At 34.3% G+C, this 18,616-nt stretch overlaps 1 protein-coding gene across 2 annotated transcripts in view; it reads left to right on the top strand.

Moving 5' to 3' along the window:
• The first annotated feature begins 2,228 nt into the window (after positions 1–2,228).
• The window catches only part of LOC128234778 (coatomer subunit alpha-like), a 30,757-nt gene continuing 14,369 nt past the window's right edge, over positions 2,229–18,616 (top strand). The window contains exons 1-17 of one of the 2 annotated variants that reach the window (XM_052949293.1): positions 2,229–2,387; positions 4,954–5,067; positions 5,215–5,288; positions 5,873–5,953; positions 6,686–6,762; positions 7,557–7,693; positions 8,946–8,960; positions 11,726–11,914; positions 12,328–12,463; positions 12,824–13,057; positions 13,578–13,644; positions 13,920–13,995; positions 14,949–15,031; positions 15,601–15,740; positions 16,417–16,502; positions 17,332–17,470; positions 18,262–18,424. In XM_052949293.1, the coding sequence (XP_052805253.1) occupies positions 2,348–2,387; positions 4,954–5,067; positions 5,215–5,288; positions 5,873–5,953; positions 6,686–6,762; positions 7,557–7,693; positions 8,946–8,960; positions 11,726–11,914; positions 12,328–12,463; positions 12,824–13,057; positions 13,578–13,644; positions 13,920–13,995; positions 14,949–15,031; positions 15,601–15,740; positions 16,417–16,502; positions 17,332–17,470; positions 18,262–18,424 (1,851 nt within the window). In that variant the 5' untranslated portion in view covers positions 2,229–2,347. The remainder of the gene's footprint in view (positions 2,388–4,953; positions 5,068–5,214; positions 5,289–5,872; positions 5,954–6,685; positions 6,763–7,556; positions 7,694–8,945; positions 8,961–11,725; positions 11,915–12,327; positions 12,464–12,823; positions 13,058–13,577; positions 13,645–13,919; positions 13,996–14,948; positions 15,032–15,600; positions 15,741–16,416; positions 16,503–17,331; positions 17,471–18,261; positions 18,425–18,616) is intronic. The other variant, XM_052949294.1, reaches the window with a different exon arrangement.

Below are 18,616 nucleotides of genomic sequence, written 5' to 3'. Positions count from 1 at the left end.
CAGACAACAGTTTTGTAGGAAATTAAGCAGACAAATTTATTTTTTATCCTACATGTCACAATTTAAAGTACTAATTAGCTCTCCGTTATAATATTTATCATTGTGTCAATAATAAAGCAGATTTAATATTAACATATGCACGGTCAGAAATACTCTTGTATCTTCTCTGACAATATTGAAAAGAGGCATAAAACGCTTTGGTTGAGGTTTATCACATTCAAAGCTAATTTATTATGCCCATAAAAGCCCGCATTACACAGAGTGCTTATTAACGGAACTAATAATACGACACTTAATTACTTGTACGTAAAGTTGCTCACGGTGTTAACAATGTAATATAATATATGGTAAGATGAAGATAAAGGAACTCGAGGAGGATACAGTGGTGGCAGCTAAGATAAAGGTAAGGAAAGAGGGGAGAGCTAGTATAAGATAAGACGGGGTTGGGGTATAGTGAGATGGAAACAAAGGGCTTGGTGATATAGGTGATAAAGGGAAATATGTAAAAGCAAAGCTATTCATATTTTAGGAATTTATTAAGAAGGACTGTAGTTTAAGCACCAGTCCACTTAGGTCATTTTAAGGTGCCAAAATGTCCATGAATATTTTTTGAATAATGATGAGTGTTTGATATCTGTTTTGGAAACATTATATGTCACAATATGTTTTCAACTCGCCGATATGGTAAGTTATTGTTCAACGTTAGACCATTTTAGTACGAGCATTCAAAAAAACGGCAAAAAAACGTGTTTAGTTCCTCAGGCACCGCCGCATTAGCTTTTTATATCCGGCTACATTGGTTTTCAACGTAAAAATGGTGCATGCTCTGTTTTTAGTCAAACCCTTTTTAAAATGGAAGTGGTATGCAGTTGATGCTAACTAAAATTCATTCATTACACAAACGTGTCAAATTTGAACTTTGTATCATGGAGTAGGATTTGTTATTGTCCCAGGTTGTATATACATGTACTCTCTTAAATGCTTTGAATATCTTAAGATGATGTTGATTTATGCCTGACAATATATTTCTCAATTCTCATGATGAAATTGTTCAATTGCTAAAGTATCTTGAGCAGTTTCTTCAAGAAAATTCGCATGTGCGCTTTAGATAGATTCTCACAATGCTCGTTATCTTTTGTATATTTTAACGAATTCACGTTTATGGATGAGGTCACTCAACCTCCTGTAGTTCTAACGCCTAAATTGAGCTCTAGCATAATGATCTTATTATTACATGTAGGTATTATACACATAAAAAGGGCTTAAAAAGGCCAACAATCGAAAAGATTTCTAGTTCGGTAATCTTAAAACATTTTAAATAAGTTAATTATATTTCCTTACTTGAGTCATTTTCCTATGTTAATAATTTCACTGGTTATATGATATAAAAAAATTAAAATCATCTAAAACGCTCTATTCTCCTTGATTAGGTAGTATAAAAACTTTTTTGTAAAAAGGCATGCACTTTTCTTTAAACTGACAATGAAATTTTTCGACTTAAGATACCTTGATACCTCTTCTACAGGAAAAAGGCTATGCCGCCTGTAACTCCCGCTCTATTCTTTTCAAATTCACTGCATGCGTGGGTCTTGTCTCGTACTGTCTACAATGCCAGTACCTATCTAACTTGTTCTTAAAGTCATTGATGTTATTTGAGCTAACTACACACTCAGGAAGACTGTTCCAGTCATCCACCACCCTCAAGCTGAATGAGTATTTTCGCGCATTTAGCCGACTTTGTCGCTTCATCAGCTTCTTGCTGTGACCTCTCGTCCTTGCTTCATGCGACGGTGTTTTATGAATACCGGCCCAGCTCTATCAAAGGCTCTTGGCCAGATGGGTGAGATAATAGGGAGGTCGCCGAACTCCTGTTTCAACGATGGTTCTACATTCAAAAAGTGTGGTCTACAAGTTGGACTTCAAGTAGGATAAACTTCTTCGATCGAAACAGTTGTTATGGTGATTCACAAATCTTGATCTCTGACAGTTGACATTTACCCGTTGATATTGACTAATATGCATTCCAATGTGTTTCAAACATTTCGTTTTGCTAGATAATTCTTACGATGTTACTTTAATGCGATAACTCAAACCTTTCTATGCTAACTAGTGTCATCGATCAATATTATACAGAACGTAATAAAACGACGCGGTGGTACTAAATCCAAAAATGTTGCCTGCTCCTAGACTGTAACCGCACGAAAAATATTTCTTTGGGTTAAAAAAAATCCATAACCGGAAGTGCCATCACATCAAAACTCCGGCGACTCTGACACGTTGGAAGTTGACAGTTTTCTATCAAATACAGATAATTTAACGTTTTATTTGTTGCAAGACTGATGCAGCAATGCTGACAAAGTTTGAAACTAAGTCAGCCCGAGTTAAAGGTAAGTGATGAACCCTTGAATGTGCTCAATTCACTGTTTGTTTTGGACTCTTAGTTGCTGTCAAATTTAGTCTTGTTAAGTTTTCAGTTAAGAAGAAATTTCCAGGTGATGAGTGCGACTGATCGAAAAACATTAACACCTTATTGTGTCTGTGTCGCCTTGCAAATCATCCTTGAGTGCATAAAAAGAAGTTTAATAAAACGTTGTCTAACTCTAAGAGCAAGGCAGCATCTTAGCTACAATAATGAGTGATCAGGGATACTTTTTTATTATTTTAACATTTCATGTGTATCCCTGTAACGCTACAACTCTCTACTATTTAACACTGGACGAAACAATATATAGTAATATTATGCATCGATGTTGATTAATAATGATATAATTGTTACAAATGTACCTAACAGTGATTTTAACTGGGTTGGATTTGTCGTTAGAGTCGTTATTTTCACATAAATATACTCTGGGTCACGAAATGGGCGTAGCAGTCCACCATTTTTATACATGTTGATTTTTATCGAATAAATTTGTACCCATCCTTCAATGATGGTTAACCCTGTGCGCAGTCACAGTTATCCTCCCTTTTCTATGTATTGTGCAGAGCAACGCAACAGTGTTCAAAAATGGTGATACCTAATCATCATCATCATCATCATCATCACGAACATCATCATCATCAACTTCTCCCAACTTGACCCATCAAACACGTTAGCGTTCAGCGCATTGAAATGGTTACATTTTAATAGTGTTATTTAACCGAGCCTATTAACGACCAAAATATTCGAAATCCTCTACCCCGTTTCATACATGTACACAACCTGTCAGATTTGTCCTAGATTTACAGATTAATGGATACAATCGATGCATGTAAGTGCATTATGGTATCTGAACATGTTTTTTTTTGGCATTATGACATAAATAAATGTGTGTTTGATAGTAGGCAATTATATTTTCGTAGAAATTTGAATTTATAACAAAGATAATTTAAAAATTGTGGCCGCGAGGATCCTCTGCGCAAGGCCCGTTTGCTACTTTTTGCTGGGATGGTGGACGTCACCAGTCTGCCATAGTCTAAAAATTGTCAAAAGACTGGTTGACGGCCATTTAGGTGGACTAGGCAGCATCTAGTCCAAATTTAATAATTGTACGTTGACTGATTTTTTTTTAGATTTTTGATATGGCAAATCCTTCACGTACAAATTGTTTAGTATCAAAAGTGGGTAGTTGTTCCAATCAGGATTCCGGGTTAAAGCATATAGCGTCTATAAAATATCATAAAAAAAAGAAAAATTACCAGATAATGTTATTTTATAATAGTTCCGTACACAACAATTAAATATCCAACTTATAATAATGAGTTTGACGGCTTTTCCTCATTTCATTCTGTCAAAACATAACGATATATACATGAAGGGCACCTGCAAGGCTTTAGGGCACAGTTTTAAATCGCTCGGAACATTTCGGCCATGGCCGAGTTGTTACGATTGTATAACGAGGTCTATCTCGAAGCTTTGTCGGAGGAGGCCGAGTTATTACGATTGTATCGAGTTGTTCCCCTTCGCATAATTGTTGTCTGTGTCAGTCAACTTTCGTTTTATTGGAAAGGTAAACAACTTGTTTTAATGCATTAAATGCTTGTTTAGTGCAAAATAACATTTCACTTACATGGTAAAATATGAATATAATTCTTTATGATCAATTTCAACCATAATATACTTCACTTAAAACAATTTCAATATTTCTAAAACACCCCTGATTGGAAGAATCCCTTATAACACGTCTATTATTTTAGACTAGGCAGCATCAATTCAATATGATTCAGGTCATTGCTATATAGCATAGAGCATTCTGATTCAAGATCTGGGTGGGATCGTGTGACCCTGTCTGCTTATGTCACTTGTCTCTTGTGTCATAAAATTGATGACTTTACAGTGGGTATCTATACGGCTGCCCTACAAATTGATTATGACCAAATTTGCAGGGATGAAATAACAGGTTGTTTTTTGGGTGTTTTTTTTTTTTAAGGTGTTGCTGAAGTTTTTGAATCTTAACATTGTTGAGATTGATAACTTACATTTATTGATATTGTATTTTGTTGGCTTTAAAACTCCATAGTTATCAGGTAATTGTAGAACACTGTGAAATGAAACATAAAACAAAATTATCAGTATAAGAAAGTCTGAAAATAAACAAAATATTATTAACTTACATCTTAACATCAATCTATGAAAACAATAATCACATTATTTCAAACTTATTAACATAGGTAGTTCCAATGAAATTTAAATTGTTTTTTGCCAAACACAAAAGTCTGTATAATGTATCTGAATAGCCTTAGAATAAATATGAAACTTTTCATGCACAGCCCGAAGGGTACAAGGTTTGCTTGGGATCTGAAGGCGCGCTAACTTGAAAGATATCTGACGTTACAGCCAACAAGATACAAAAAAAGAGGTCAGATAAATCTGACTCTAAACCAGGGTTGGAAAAAACCTGGGATGGCAGGTATAACTGGGAAAACCCGGATATTATGGTAGGTAATACTGATATTTATTATTTTAATTTTCAGGGTTGTCTTTCCACCCAAAGCGACCATGGGTGTTAACCAGCTTGTTCAACGGTGTCATTCAGCTCTGGGACTATCGCATGTGTACACTAATCGACAAGTTTGATGAACATGATGGTAAGTTTGATTTCAGCTTTTGATAGCTATCTCTGAATAAAACCCCATATTATATGATCTTTACAGACGAAGTATCAAACCTGTACATGTTCATAAGTAAACAGGTAAAGATTTACTATTGAAGTCTGCGTGATTTGTTTGTTTCAGGACCAGTCAGAGGGATTTGCTTCCATTCTCAGCAGCCGTTGTTTGTATCTGGAGGTGATGACTACAAGATTAAGGTACTATTAGTTAAATAGTTGAAAAAGAGCTTATTTTCAGTACATTGCTCTATTCATTGTTGTACACACTGAATGCAGCAGAAAGTTGTCCAGTTAGCACAGTAAGTGCACTTACTTTTCACTAAAGCAACCCGGATTTGATTTCGGCCCAGGGCACATGTGAGTTTGTTTTGTGGTCACCAAGCTAGACAAGTATGTTTTCTCTGGGTTCTCCAGTCGACCCAATATCACAAGAACACACTCTCGCTCAACATTGTGTTTCTATATTGACTTGAGCCTGTGTATATATAAAAAAAATTCGTTGTAAAATAAATCAAATTTAAAGAAATGAAGTTAAAGGAATATATATATTTTTTGTAACAAATAGTATTTTTGATATGTGTTTAATATCTTGTAGATTTTACAAATGACAACATGTAATAAAGATTAACTGAATTGACTGATTGGTCAGTCATGTTTTCAACAATGGTTTGAATGTTTGGCATCTACATTCAGAACAATGCAATATGTCTTTGAAATTTTTGGTTATTGTGTACCAATACTATATTATAAATGTAAATCTATACATTTATTTGTCCCCCCAGGTGTGGAACTACAAACAGCGGCGATGTCTGTTCACCCTGCTAGGGCATCAAGATTACATCCGAACAACCACTTTTCATCATGTAGGTCAAGATTTTACATTGCAAGTAAAGTAAGGTGCAGATTGAAAGTCGTTATTTTGTGACCTACCATTGACCATTGGAAGTCTGTTGTCTTGTTTATTTTGTCAGATGCACATTTTTACAAGTTGTGATCTTGTTCTGAATAGCTACATGTTTGGAATTTATTTTTCCCTTTTCCATGAATTAACATGAAACACCCCATTGTAGTTCTAAAATTATAAATTAAACCTGAATGTTAACTTTCATATTAAAGTATTACTGTTTTATGTGACTATTACTTGTTGAGATAAATATTGATTTTGATGCTTTAAAGCTGCACTCTCACAGATTTACAGTTTTTACAACTTTTTTATTTTTTGTCTTGGAAAGAGCAAATTTTTGCGTAACTGTCTGTAAACCAATGATATAAGGTTGCTGACAAAAAATCCGATCATAGATTTTCATATTTCCGTTCGAAAATTAATGTTTTATGGCCAACGGTTTAGAAAAATTCATAAAACATGAATTTTGAACTAAAATATAAAAATCTGCGATCTTATTTTTTGCCAGCAGTCTTATATAACCGGTTTCCATGGATTTTCGCAAAAATTGGCTCGTTCCAAGACAACAAAAAAAAAGTTGTCAAAACATTCAATCTTTGAGAGTGCAGATAAAAAATAGTTTCTGTCACATGTTGTTGTTGTTTTTCTAGAAATGTATGCCCCTTGTACTAATAATTTAATTAATTTATAGGAGTATCCATGGATCTTGAGTGCCTCTGATGACCAGACCATTCGAATCTGGAACTGGCAGTCGCGTAATTGCATCTGGTATGATTTTGATTTTTGAAAACTAAAAAGTGGACACATTTTGACTTTTGAAGAAGAAAACAAGTTTTGAATCTTGAACAAAATCACGCTCAAACCATTTGACACTTTGAATTTTTGAAGGCATAAGATGCACACATTTTGAAAGACACATTTGTTTGCTTTTAAGCCACAAAAACACACACTCTTTGACATTGGAAACAAAAAGCACACACACATTCTGAGTGCTGCATGAAAAAAACACATATATTGACTTTAAAAGTTTTGAATGAAAAAAAAACACATTTGAACCAGAACAAAAAAACAACATATTCTCACTTTTAAAGGGAAAAGCTCAACTATGTTGTGTACCTAATTCCATAGCATTTTAAACATTTTGTCATGAAAGGCAAAATGCCTCTTCTTTATTAAAAATTAACAAGAACACAATGACTTCAAACATCATCAATAGTGAAATTATATGTATATTTTGTACCTTAGATCTATTTAAAGAAAATTGATTTTAGAGTATAAGTTTACCAACATGTTCTAAAAATTGCCGACTTTGCATTATCCTCACTTCAGAGTTTCACCTGCTAGTTTAATAGCCTTATTTGTTTGTAAATCATGCTTTTTCGTTAAATGCAAACAAAACTCTTAGTGAAACACTTTATTCATTTCAAAGCATTGAACCATCACTGCCCAAAGGGAGAGAACTCCAATGTAAACTCATGAAACAAAATCAAGGGACTAAAAACACCCTCATATTTTGTTTTTGGCTATAAGATTGTGTTACATAAATGTCTTGTGTGTTTCAGTGTGTTAGCTGGCCACAGCCACTTTGTAATGTGTGCTCAGTTTCACCTGTCCGAGGATCTGATTGTCTCCGCCTCCCTCGATCAGACGGTACGAGTTTGGGACATCTCGGGACTTCGCAAGAAAAATGTCTCCCCAGGTGGGCATTTGGGAATGAGTTAATTTGGCATTAATCTTAACCTTCCAACTTTGAACATTTCTTGTTGCAATTGCCTTACTTTTCAGATTACTTATAGCTCTGTTTCAATGTCTCTTGTAATATCACCGTTTCTTGCTCTCTTACAACAAACTTCTATTTCGCTTACTCCAGGGGTTCTACGTCAGGATTGTAAACTTTTATCTTCAGACTATTGCACAGTTGTTAAGATTGTTGTTTTTTTGCTCAGAAATTTGCATCAAAAACAGTAGGAAGTACTTTAAAATGAATATTAATGACTTTGGAACAATTTTAAACTGGGTCATAGCCCCTTCACTATGCTTTGGGCATGAACGCCTCATACTTGAACTGACCTGACTAATTTTTACGGATTGACAATTATCAGCTGTAAGAACCCCTGTATCTTATCTTAAATGATTTTTATTTTGTTGAACTTTTTGGTTGATTGCTAATTTTCTGTCATCAGTGAGAGTAGCACTAATCTATGTATACATGGAGTAAGACATTTGGCCCGAGTGTTCAGAATATATTTTTGAAGCTAACAACGTGATTAATGACATCAACATAATCAAATGTTAATCAACTTAAGTTCAGAAATGACTTATATTGTCTTATAAATACTGGCAGGAATGACTTATAATGTCTTATGAATACTGGCCCTGCTCTGTAACTATTATGGGTGCCCTGTGGCTGTCTACAATTTGCTATAAACCAATATCAAGATGCATGTACATGTAACTTCATATATATCTGTCTTGACTCTCTGTAATTATTACATAATTTATTTTTAGCTTGTCGGTCTTTCAAAGAAAATAGTTGGGCTATTGTGATGGCCTTGGTGTTGACAGCATCATGCAAATAGCTTTAACCTTGGCCATTATTCAAAAGCTGTTTAAGATATGCACCTGAAACTTGGTACACATGTTGCAAAGGACAGTCCACACATGTACTACAAAGTTCATGCCTCTGGCTTAATAACTTTCAAGCTATGCACTGTATTTGTAATAAAAAATAAATAATGTTTTTGTGCCCTCAATGGTATGCTTTTTACATTATATCAAGAGAAATCTGTCTAGTATGAAAAAAGATTTATTCAATTTTAAAACATGTCTTGCATGTCCTTTAAGCCTATACCATTTGAGTGACTTTATTAGGAAAAATGATGAAAAACATTTTGTCTAAGCTGTTAACCTTGTGTGGCGAAAAGAAATTTATTGGTGTTGTCCACTTTCAGAACAACAACAGCAGAGTGAGTAATCAAGTCCCCGTGTATACGCATGATTGAGTTTGGTCTGTGATGGATGTTGCCAGATATTAATATAGAGCTGTACATCCATGTATATGTATGGTTCTTAGTAAATTTGTTAACCTGTACAGAAGGAAAAGTTCTTGGTTATGGGTTGGGTTAGGAGCTAGTTTTGGAAGTGGTTTTTAACATTACAGTTACGACTTTTTTTCCAAACCAGTATTGGATATATATATATACTGAATGATTATGCAATAGTGTTACTTTTTAAAAAAAATGCCATGCCCTTTGTTATCCTAGAAGAAACACTGAATTATAACCCACAAGTCAAAATTTATAAACATATCAGAAAACAAAGATTAGCCCGTGGCCGCCCCAGGTTTGTGCGAATTGTGATGAATGGTGAATGATAAGAACTTCTTTACTAGACAGGTTTTGATTTATATTCTGTTGGTACCGTAGTCAAAGTTGAGAGTTACAGTATTAAATGAAGTCTTGATTCTTTGCAAGTGCATTTATTATATGTCTTCTCCATTTTCACTCACATCTTCTTGAGCCTACTGTTCAGTTTGCATCCAATCTTATTCCAATTAATAAATAGTTTGTTTGTGTTTCACTACCAACATTTATAGGCGTCATAGCCCAGGGGTAGGTTTGTTTATTTTTTATCAGCCCACCAAAAGGGGAAGGGGATACAGTAATGGTGGATGTGTGCATCTGGGCAATCTAGTCCGGAGCACAACTTGATAAGTCTTTGAGGTACTGACTTCAAACTTCATATACAGATAGATCTCATTGATGAGAAGTGCAGAGCACAGGAACCATAACTCTGGCTGCAGTTTAATTTAGATATTGCCCTTTGTTAATGTTCATTGTTATTCTTTAATATCGTCATGCAAAGTTGATACAGCTCTTTGTTCAGCGGGGGATATGGCAGTCTGTGACGGCTATTTCAGTTCTTAACCCCTTAATTTTTTTTATGGCTATATATACAAATCTTATAGCAGTATTTTTGTAAGTCAGTCAGGAAACACCAAACAAACTGTTTAATAATTGTGGCCTACATGTATCTATGAAACGTAATGTGTTATTCATTTGCTTTGATAGGCGCTTCTTTTTAAGTTGAGATGTATACATGTACAATTAAGTATTTGCTAGATCTGTAGACAACACTGCTGCATACATATGATAATATAAGCACTTTCACTTTCACATTGTAAATATCCTGAAAACATTCTTGGATTTAGCAACAGAAAAATATTGCTTCCATACATTTATTATCAAAGACCAATCGTCTCATGACTCGGTGTATTCCTCACCAAAAATACAAAAAATAGTAAACTATTATCAAACTTGGAACCATTCTTGTCAACATTTTGATGTCATGAGTACGTACATGTGTATTAAATACAAAAACATATTGTGATTATTTTTCTATTGAAGTAAATTTTCCTGGCATGTTAGATTAGATCTGAATAATCACTTTCTTTAGAAAAAAAAACGTGTGTGTTCTTTTTAAAAGAATGGATAACCAATTATGTAATGCACGTGATACGTTTTTCTGTTGCATCAAAAATCGGTTTTATGTATTAAAGTTATATCAAATGGAAAAGGAGTTAAGCTGCAGGGAAGGTTGTATGCCTGTTGCTTCGGAGAAAATGTATTTTATTCAACCAAATTGTGAAGTCTTAATCACTATTAGAAAATGGGACAATTGTTCTGAACTTTGTTGAAGTTAACAACATCGTTTATATCATCGTTGTTAACTTTATAATCGTTACTGCTCTGGAAGTTTAATGAATTCACTCACGATTTGCAGTATTTTGTACAATATTTGAGACAACTGTTTCAACTGTACTTGTTTATATTTAAATATCATGAGCATATCATCAAATATTTCACTTTTAAAGCTGCACTCTCACAGATATACCGTTTCTACAACTTTTTTTATTTTTTGTCTTTGAAAGAACAAATTTTTGCGTAAATATCTGCAAACCAATGATAAAAGATTGCTGACAAAAGATCGGATCGCAGATTTTCATATTTCTGTTTGAAAATTAAGGTTTTATGGCTTAAACCAGTAATAAAGGTTTAAGAAAAATGCATAAATTATCAATTATTGAACTTACACATACAAATCTGCGATCTAATTTTTTGTCAGCAGTGTTACTTAACTGGTTTCCATACATTTTCACAAAAACTGGCTCGTTCCAAGACAAAAAAAAAAAAGTTGTCAAAACGTTCAATCTGAGAGAGTGAAGCTTTAAAGGTTAACAACAATATCCTTAAGCATGTTGTTAACTTTAACGAAGTTCTTAACAATCAGCCCATTGTTCTGTTCCAGTATAACTTACTTACACTAAACACATGGTTGTGTTGGTCAGTGTTATCATGCTTTTTTTTGCATGTAACTAAAATTTCATTGCATGGTTCTCTAAGACTTGTTCCATTTCTATCATAATTACTCTTACTTCACCATTAAATTTACTCCTCACATTTTAAAGACTTTTGGCTGTGGCTTTTGATTTAAAGGTTAAGTTTAACTCATTTTTCATCTTAAAAATCTGACTTCATTGTAATTTTATCAGAACGTATTGTGTGTCTTCAATGAATTTTTTTCCAGATGTCAATCGGATGGATGCCTTACTGGCCTGCAATATTAAAACATGTTTATAACAACATGTGGCTTTGAAGCATATGTCTTGATATACTGTACTCATGGTACATTTGATAGGGCTAGAAATAAATGAAAATAAACCTATTTTCAGGATCGAATTCTTTGGAGGACCGTCTTCGTAACTCCGGCCAGCCCGATCTGTTCGGCATGTCGGATGCAGTCGTAAAACACGTCCTTGAAGGCCATGATAGGGGAGTTAATTGGTGCGCTTTCCACCCATCGCTGCCCTTGATTGTGTCGGGGGCAGATGATAGACAGGTCAAGCTGTGGAGAATGAATGGTAGGTTGGCAATTCTTGTAAATTAAATAATTATACATTCTGGTGAGTCTGTTACCTGTTGTATTCTGACATTTGTGTCAGACAGATTATCTAGGCATTTTTAAGTGCTACGGTCAAAACCTGTAGGCTCGATATCTCTTGGCTCGATTTCCTCGTTGTTTCAAACCGGATGTGATGGACCGATTTTGTTTTCGACTGTATATGCAAACAAATCTTCCCATTTAAAAACTGTTACTGTAAGTGTTTTGCAATCATACTGAATATTATCATTGTCATGTATATTCAGTTGTTCCTATCATTTTTTACCAGAATCAAAGGCTTGTTGCCTGTTCCATTCAATACAGGAGCTGATATTGTGTAACCAGTGTTATAATTATGCGCTGCACATTTCAACACCATCATTCTCTCTGTAGAATCCAAGGCCTGGGAGGTGGACACCTGTCGAGGCCATTACAACAACGTTTCCTGTTGTCTGTTCCACCCAAGACAGGAGCTGATCTTGAGTAACTCTGAGGACAAGAGTATCAGAGTCTGGGACATGAGCAAAAGGTGGGTTTATCTTGTTACTTAATTTATTCTTTGCATTAAATCTCCAAGCCTTGTTAAGCAGGCAACAAAACATCTATTGTTTCACAAAATTTATAACCACTTACATTTTTTACGAGGTTCTTGTCATATTGTTTTCTAAACATGAGATTTTACACCGTTTTGTTTAAAAATGAATTTAAAGACAAAAAAGGATAAAAATATAACATTGATGAATGTTTTGCTCTGTACTAAATACAATTTTTTTTTTACTTCATTCATTCAATGCTATCCTTGGTTACACAGGAATTGCATACACTGGAATTCAGTTATGATAGTATGAACTGTTGCTCTTTGTTCAAAACATCAATGTGTATCTTATAGGACTGGAGTTCAGACATTCAGACGTGAACATGACCGTTTCTGGGTGATGAATGCCCACCCGACTCTGAATGTGTTTGCTGCAGGGCATGACAGCGGCATGATCATATTCAAGCTGGAACGAGAACGCCCTGCTTATGCTGTGCAAGGAAACATCCTGTATTATGTTAAGGAGAAACTCCTGCGGAAGTTGGATTTCACGACCAACAAGGACGTGCCTTGTATGCAGCTGAGAGGGTAAGGCCTCTTGTCTTTGTATGAGTTAAATTGAAGTCAATTTCAATTACCGATTATTGACATCCCTGGCCCCAACTTTTCAAACATTGATGAACACTTATAGCAGGATAAAGTTTACATCATTATTTTTGTTTTAGTATAAATAGTGTAATTTTCTCCTTTGAAAGAGTTTTGAGACTTTTTGAGACACTAGTTTTCAAATTATCATAATAAACTCTGTTTTGGTTTATAAAAAAAGTTACAAGTAATTTGGCTATTAAATAGAGGGAGAGATAATTTATTAAAAGCTCCTGCTATACAGAAAGAAAGAAATCTAGCTCAATCCTGCTTGCCTGATTAAAACTCATTAGTTTAGTTTAGATGATAGTAAGTAGGAAATAATCACAACCATGCATTCTGTTCACTCTCAGTTTAATATTGAGAATTACTTATGTAAGTGCGAGATATTCGAAATAATGAGTTACAAATGGAAAAGTTTACGATTGTTGACTATCTAATTGGAACTGATCATGTTTTTCAGTGGCTCCAGGTCACCTGTATTTTGCATGTCATACAACCCAGCAGAGAATGCTGTCCTCATGGTTATTGTAAGTAATTAATACCAGAATATCACCAGGTGCAAAAATTCATAAAGTAACTTTGTAAACAAGTTCAACTTAACACTTATTAAGTAATACAAAAATCCTCAGAACATAGAAACCTTTGGTCTGTTTAAACAGTTACAACTGTTTATAGTATAAATATTCAAATGTTTACAATAGGCATTGGCACAGTTACTCAAGAAGACTTTTGTCACAGTCAGTAGAGAAGATAAGCTTGTTTTTAAATTGCATATCTAAAGCATTTTCTGTTCATTTTCTAGAGAGCCAGCAATGTTGAGAACAGTACCTATGACCTGTATTCCATCCCAAAGGACAGTGATGCCAAAAACCCTGATGGTAAGTTAAGATTATAGTGCATTGTTCAGGCCACCGTCTGATTTATATTTTCATAACCTATTTAAGTCTATTTATTAAAGAAAATAACTTTGAGTTATTGTCATTGCCTTGGTGTCGTGTTAGTGGTTGACAGTGTTGTCGTAGTGTAAGAACTTTGACCTTGGCAATAGCTAAATGGTAAAGTAAGATAACAGTGAATTGTTCAGTCCACTGTCCTATTCACAGTTACTTGACTATGACTGTTTGTGTATTTAAAAAAGTTTAGGTATTGTCATTACCTAGGTGTCGTCATTGCCGTGGCGTTGTCATACTACAAAAACTTTTACCTTGGCATTTACTCAGAAACATTCAAGGTATTCAAAAGAAACTTGAAACTTATGCTTGAGACAATACTCACATGTGTAGCAAGGCCGTTTACTGTGGCTTAAATAAATGATGAGTTATGGCCCTTTTTTGATTGACAAAAAATCCCAGACCAGCATTGGCTTTCATTCTTTAGCCCTTTTGTTCTTAATGTGTATTGGCCTTCAATTAACATAATTTCTGGTTTCCTTGCTTTGAATTTTGATAACCGTGGAACCAAATAAAGTGTAGTAAAAGCCCTAGACAATTAAATAATTACTGAGAACGGATGTAGGCTGATTTTATGTTGATTGGTTTATTTTGATCACCTGTTATGAGACTTGTGGCATGTGACTATGGCAGAAGTGTTGGGATAGAAAGCAATTATAGGAATTCTACAATATTGTTCTACTTGCGGCTAATATTATTAGCTAGTATATTAGTGAGGATAAAAGCTACAGTAAATTCATGCACTAGTAGGACATGAATGCATAGCGTCTTTAAGACATGTATACAAAACTTTTGGAAATGAAATATATCCTGAAATCATGCGTAAATGACATGCAAAATTTCAAGCAACTTGAGTTGGTGAAATCATGTTTTTTTTTCAGCCCCAGACAGTAAAAGGTCCTCGGGCTTATCAGCTGTTTGGGTTGCCAGGAACAGGTTTGCTGTGCTGGACAGAACTCACTCGGTAAGATATAAGTTTAGTTTCAAATGCTGTATAACATAAATAATGTCTTCTGAAATATCACTTTTAAATATTTATCAGCAACATTTTCAATGATGAAAATTTGCCAAAGCCTGCTATTCTTGATCAAACTGGTTAAATATGTGTTGGCCTTGTTAAAAATGTGACTTTTGCATTATATAAGAATCAAGAAGATAAAAAATACGAGAATCTTTATTTAAAATAGGATTTAAGATAAATGCACTATTTTCCGACATTGCCAGGCTTAAGAATTAATAGAAATTTAAAGAATTTGTGCTTGTTAGGTCTAAAATTTTATCTTTTTGGCTCATGAAATGGACAAAACAGTGTCAGCTATGATTGCAGTATTTTATAAATAACAATCGTCACTCTTTTGGTTAAACTTATCCAATTCAATCACATTTTTTGTAAAAATTCAAATGATGTTATTGACAGTGACTGTTATGACCGTAAAAAAAAAAAAGAATTTCTATTTATTGTAATAAAAAGTAAATTTTAAGTAACCAGAAAATATGTATAATGAATATTTATTTTAAATCATTCCATTTCAGATTGTAATCAAGAATTTGAAGAATGAGATAACCAAGAAGGTTCAGACGCCAAACTGCGAGGACATCTTCTACGCCGGCACAGGGTGTCTTCTACTGAAGGACAGTGACAGTGTTACACTGTTTGATGTTCAACAGAAAAGGTACATACGGAATCTGACACATGAATAAAGTAGTTCTCTGATAGCTCCATTAACCTTAGTGTTAGATTTTGATGTAAGGTGACCCCATTAAACAGTGGTCAAAATTAGCACAAGCCCGCAAGCTCTGCTCTGGCAAAATGCTTTCTGGGTTTGCTCAAATCCTGGGTTTTATAAAGCAGGGCTTGTTTAAAAATGTAATGCCAAGCAGTAGTATATAAATTTCAGCTTGTTCATCCAAACAACTAATTTCGATTACTGTTCAATTTTGGTTATCATTTAAATGTATTTTCTTGTAGGTTACTAATATGACAAATAAAATTACGAAAAAAAACATACGTACAGTTATTTAGGTTTTTATATTTGCTCTTTAATTCATTTAAAATCAGACATACATAAAATATACCTATTTTGCACTCTTTGAAGGCCAAAAACACTTGAGTTATATTTGTATTGGTAAATATTTTACATTTTCTTTATCTGCATTCTACTTATTCATTTCAATTGATAAGAAAATAATATTGGCTTACCACCCATCAAAATTCACACATTTGATTAATACTTTACTGTTTAAAAGCGCATTCTTTAGTCAAACAAACATGTTAATACCAAGGGTGGACATATTCCAGATATATGTAACTTCATGTCAATTACATGAAACAAAATGTTCATTTTCCAGGTCGCTTGCCTCTGTGAAGATGTCAAAGGTGAAGTTCGTCATCTGGTCAGCTGATATGTCACATGTAGCCCTCATCAGTAAACATGGTAGGTTTGGCGTTTAAACTTTTCTCCAAGTTAATTTTGAAGATAAAGGTGGTTTACTGGTTCAAAGTCCACCGGTTGTGGGTTCGAGTCGCACCAGGCAAGGCCTCTCGAAAATCGATCTCAAATAAATTAGTATAAACTAATGATGATTTTGCTTTTTAAGGAACTAGACACCAGGTGATACCATTGCAAGCAAAAAAGAGAAAATTGTCAAGAACTTGCATAAATTTGATATCATTGGGTACAAGGACTGGCAATTTTGCTTATTTTTCTAATTTGAAATTAACTGAGTTTGTCTACTCCGTGAATTCCAGTAAATATAAAAATTATGTCAGTATGTGTAGCTGTACTCATCATGAGAGGGGAAACTATTAGTATCAGACACATACTAGTTCGTATTAAATAGTCTAGACATGAATTGAGGAATTACTGTATTTACTGATCTTTGGACTATCTCGTGTCTAGTCCCTTTCACATCCCATCCAGATTTGAAGGAATGAGAAAATAACCAGTTCCTCAGCTTTTACTCCGTTCAGTATTTTGTACCAGCATTAGTTACATAATTACTAATAAACCACATCAAATATTTTAGTAGCAACATGGAAATTTTCAGTCACCATGTCTAATATTTCAGTTACCATGTCAAAAAGTCCAGTAACCAATTATATATTCTTATATGAAAGATTTTATATTCCTGTCATCTCAATTTGCAACCGTAAGCTTTAAAACTTACCATACATGATGGCTTTTTGTTCAAGGGTGGTTTGTGTGAAGGGAGTGAGGAGTTTATATGTGCCACCAGTAATCACTCTGATATTCTATATTCCAGTGATCACAATCTGCAACCGTAAGCTGGAAAGCCTGTGCACCATACACGAGAACATCAAGGTGAAGAGCGGCGCGTGGGAGGAAAGCGGGGTGTTTGTATACACCACCAGCAACCACATCAAATACGCCCTCACTAATGGGTGAGTTTCTTATAATAGTGTAAAGTACATAGAGATGAATGCATAAAGTTTTCTTAAAAGATTTCAAATTACAGCTCACTGACAAAAACTTAGAATGAGGTTCAGAATTTGGCCCCAATTTTTCAAAAGTTCTTATGTGTTACACTTTGAAGTAGCTTCTTTTAATTAAGCCAAAAAAATTCTTATTCATGATTTTACTAAAGTATTTACACTATTTTGAGTTTTTATCGTAATTGTCATAAAAATACTCTCCTTTTTAAGGTCCCAAAACTCTTCAGAATTAAAATATTACACAAATTATACCAAAACAAAAAAGCTTAGCTTTATCCTGTCATGAGGGACTTAAGAGGTTTTCAAAATTGGCACCTGCTGGCTATATTTTCTATCTTTAGACTTGCATTTTTTTTACTTGTAGCAGATTCTCAGTGCAAATGTACTGGTACTCCTGGAATCTTTTCAAAACTAAATTTTAAATGGAATCAGCAGTCAAATTGATAGTTGCTATATGCAGGGAGAAATTTACTATTTATTAGTTCACATCCATTTATTCATTAAGTGTATTTCTTTAGTTGCCTTCATGTATTTAAGTCTCATTTTTTACCCATTTTTACAGTGATCAAATTATGATCCATACCCTAGATCTTAAGCTCTACATGACCTGTTGTAAAGGAAATACTGTGTTTTGTTTGGACAGAGAGGGACACTTGAGGGTTATGGCCCTTGACCCTCTAGATTTATGCGCTAATTTGTAGATAATTGATGACTTTTGAGGTTAAAATGTTTATTTGCAGTGACCATGGTATTATCCGTACCCTGGACCTGCCCATCTACATCACCCGTATCAAGGGCAACAGTGTGTTCTGTTTGGACCGAGAAGGACGACCCAGAGTGATGGCCATTGACCCAACAGAATTCAAGTTCAAACTGGCCCTGGTCAACAGGAAATATGATGAGGTATGGATGAATAATGTATCGACGGCAACCATGGTTCTTTCTTCCATTACACTTTATACATACCGTGGGAAAATTAACTGACAAAAACTTGTTTATATGAATATGCATAAGGTAGGGGAAAAACTCTTCTTCCAATGAAATTGCATGTTACATTTAAATACTCTTCAAGTACTCAGTATTGTCAGTTGTCTT

Source organism: Mya arenaria, chromosome 5, assembly GCF_026914265.1.
Source record: "Mya arenaria isolate MELC-2E11 chromosome 5, ASM2691426v1".
Lineage (NCBI taxonomy): Eukaryota > Metazoa > Mollusca > Bivalvia > Myida > Myidae > Mya > Mya arenaria.
Note: the sequence above shows the minus strand (reverse complement) of the source record. Positions and strands in the feature narration are given on the sequence as shown.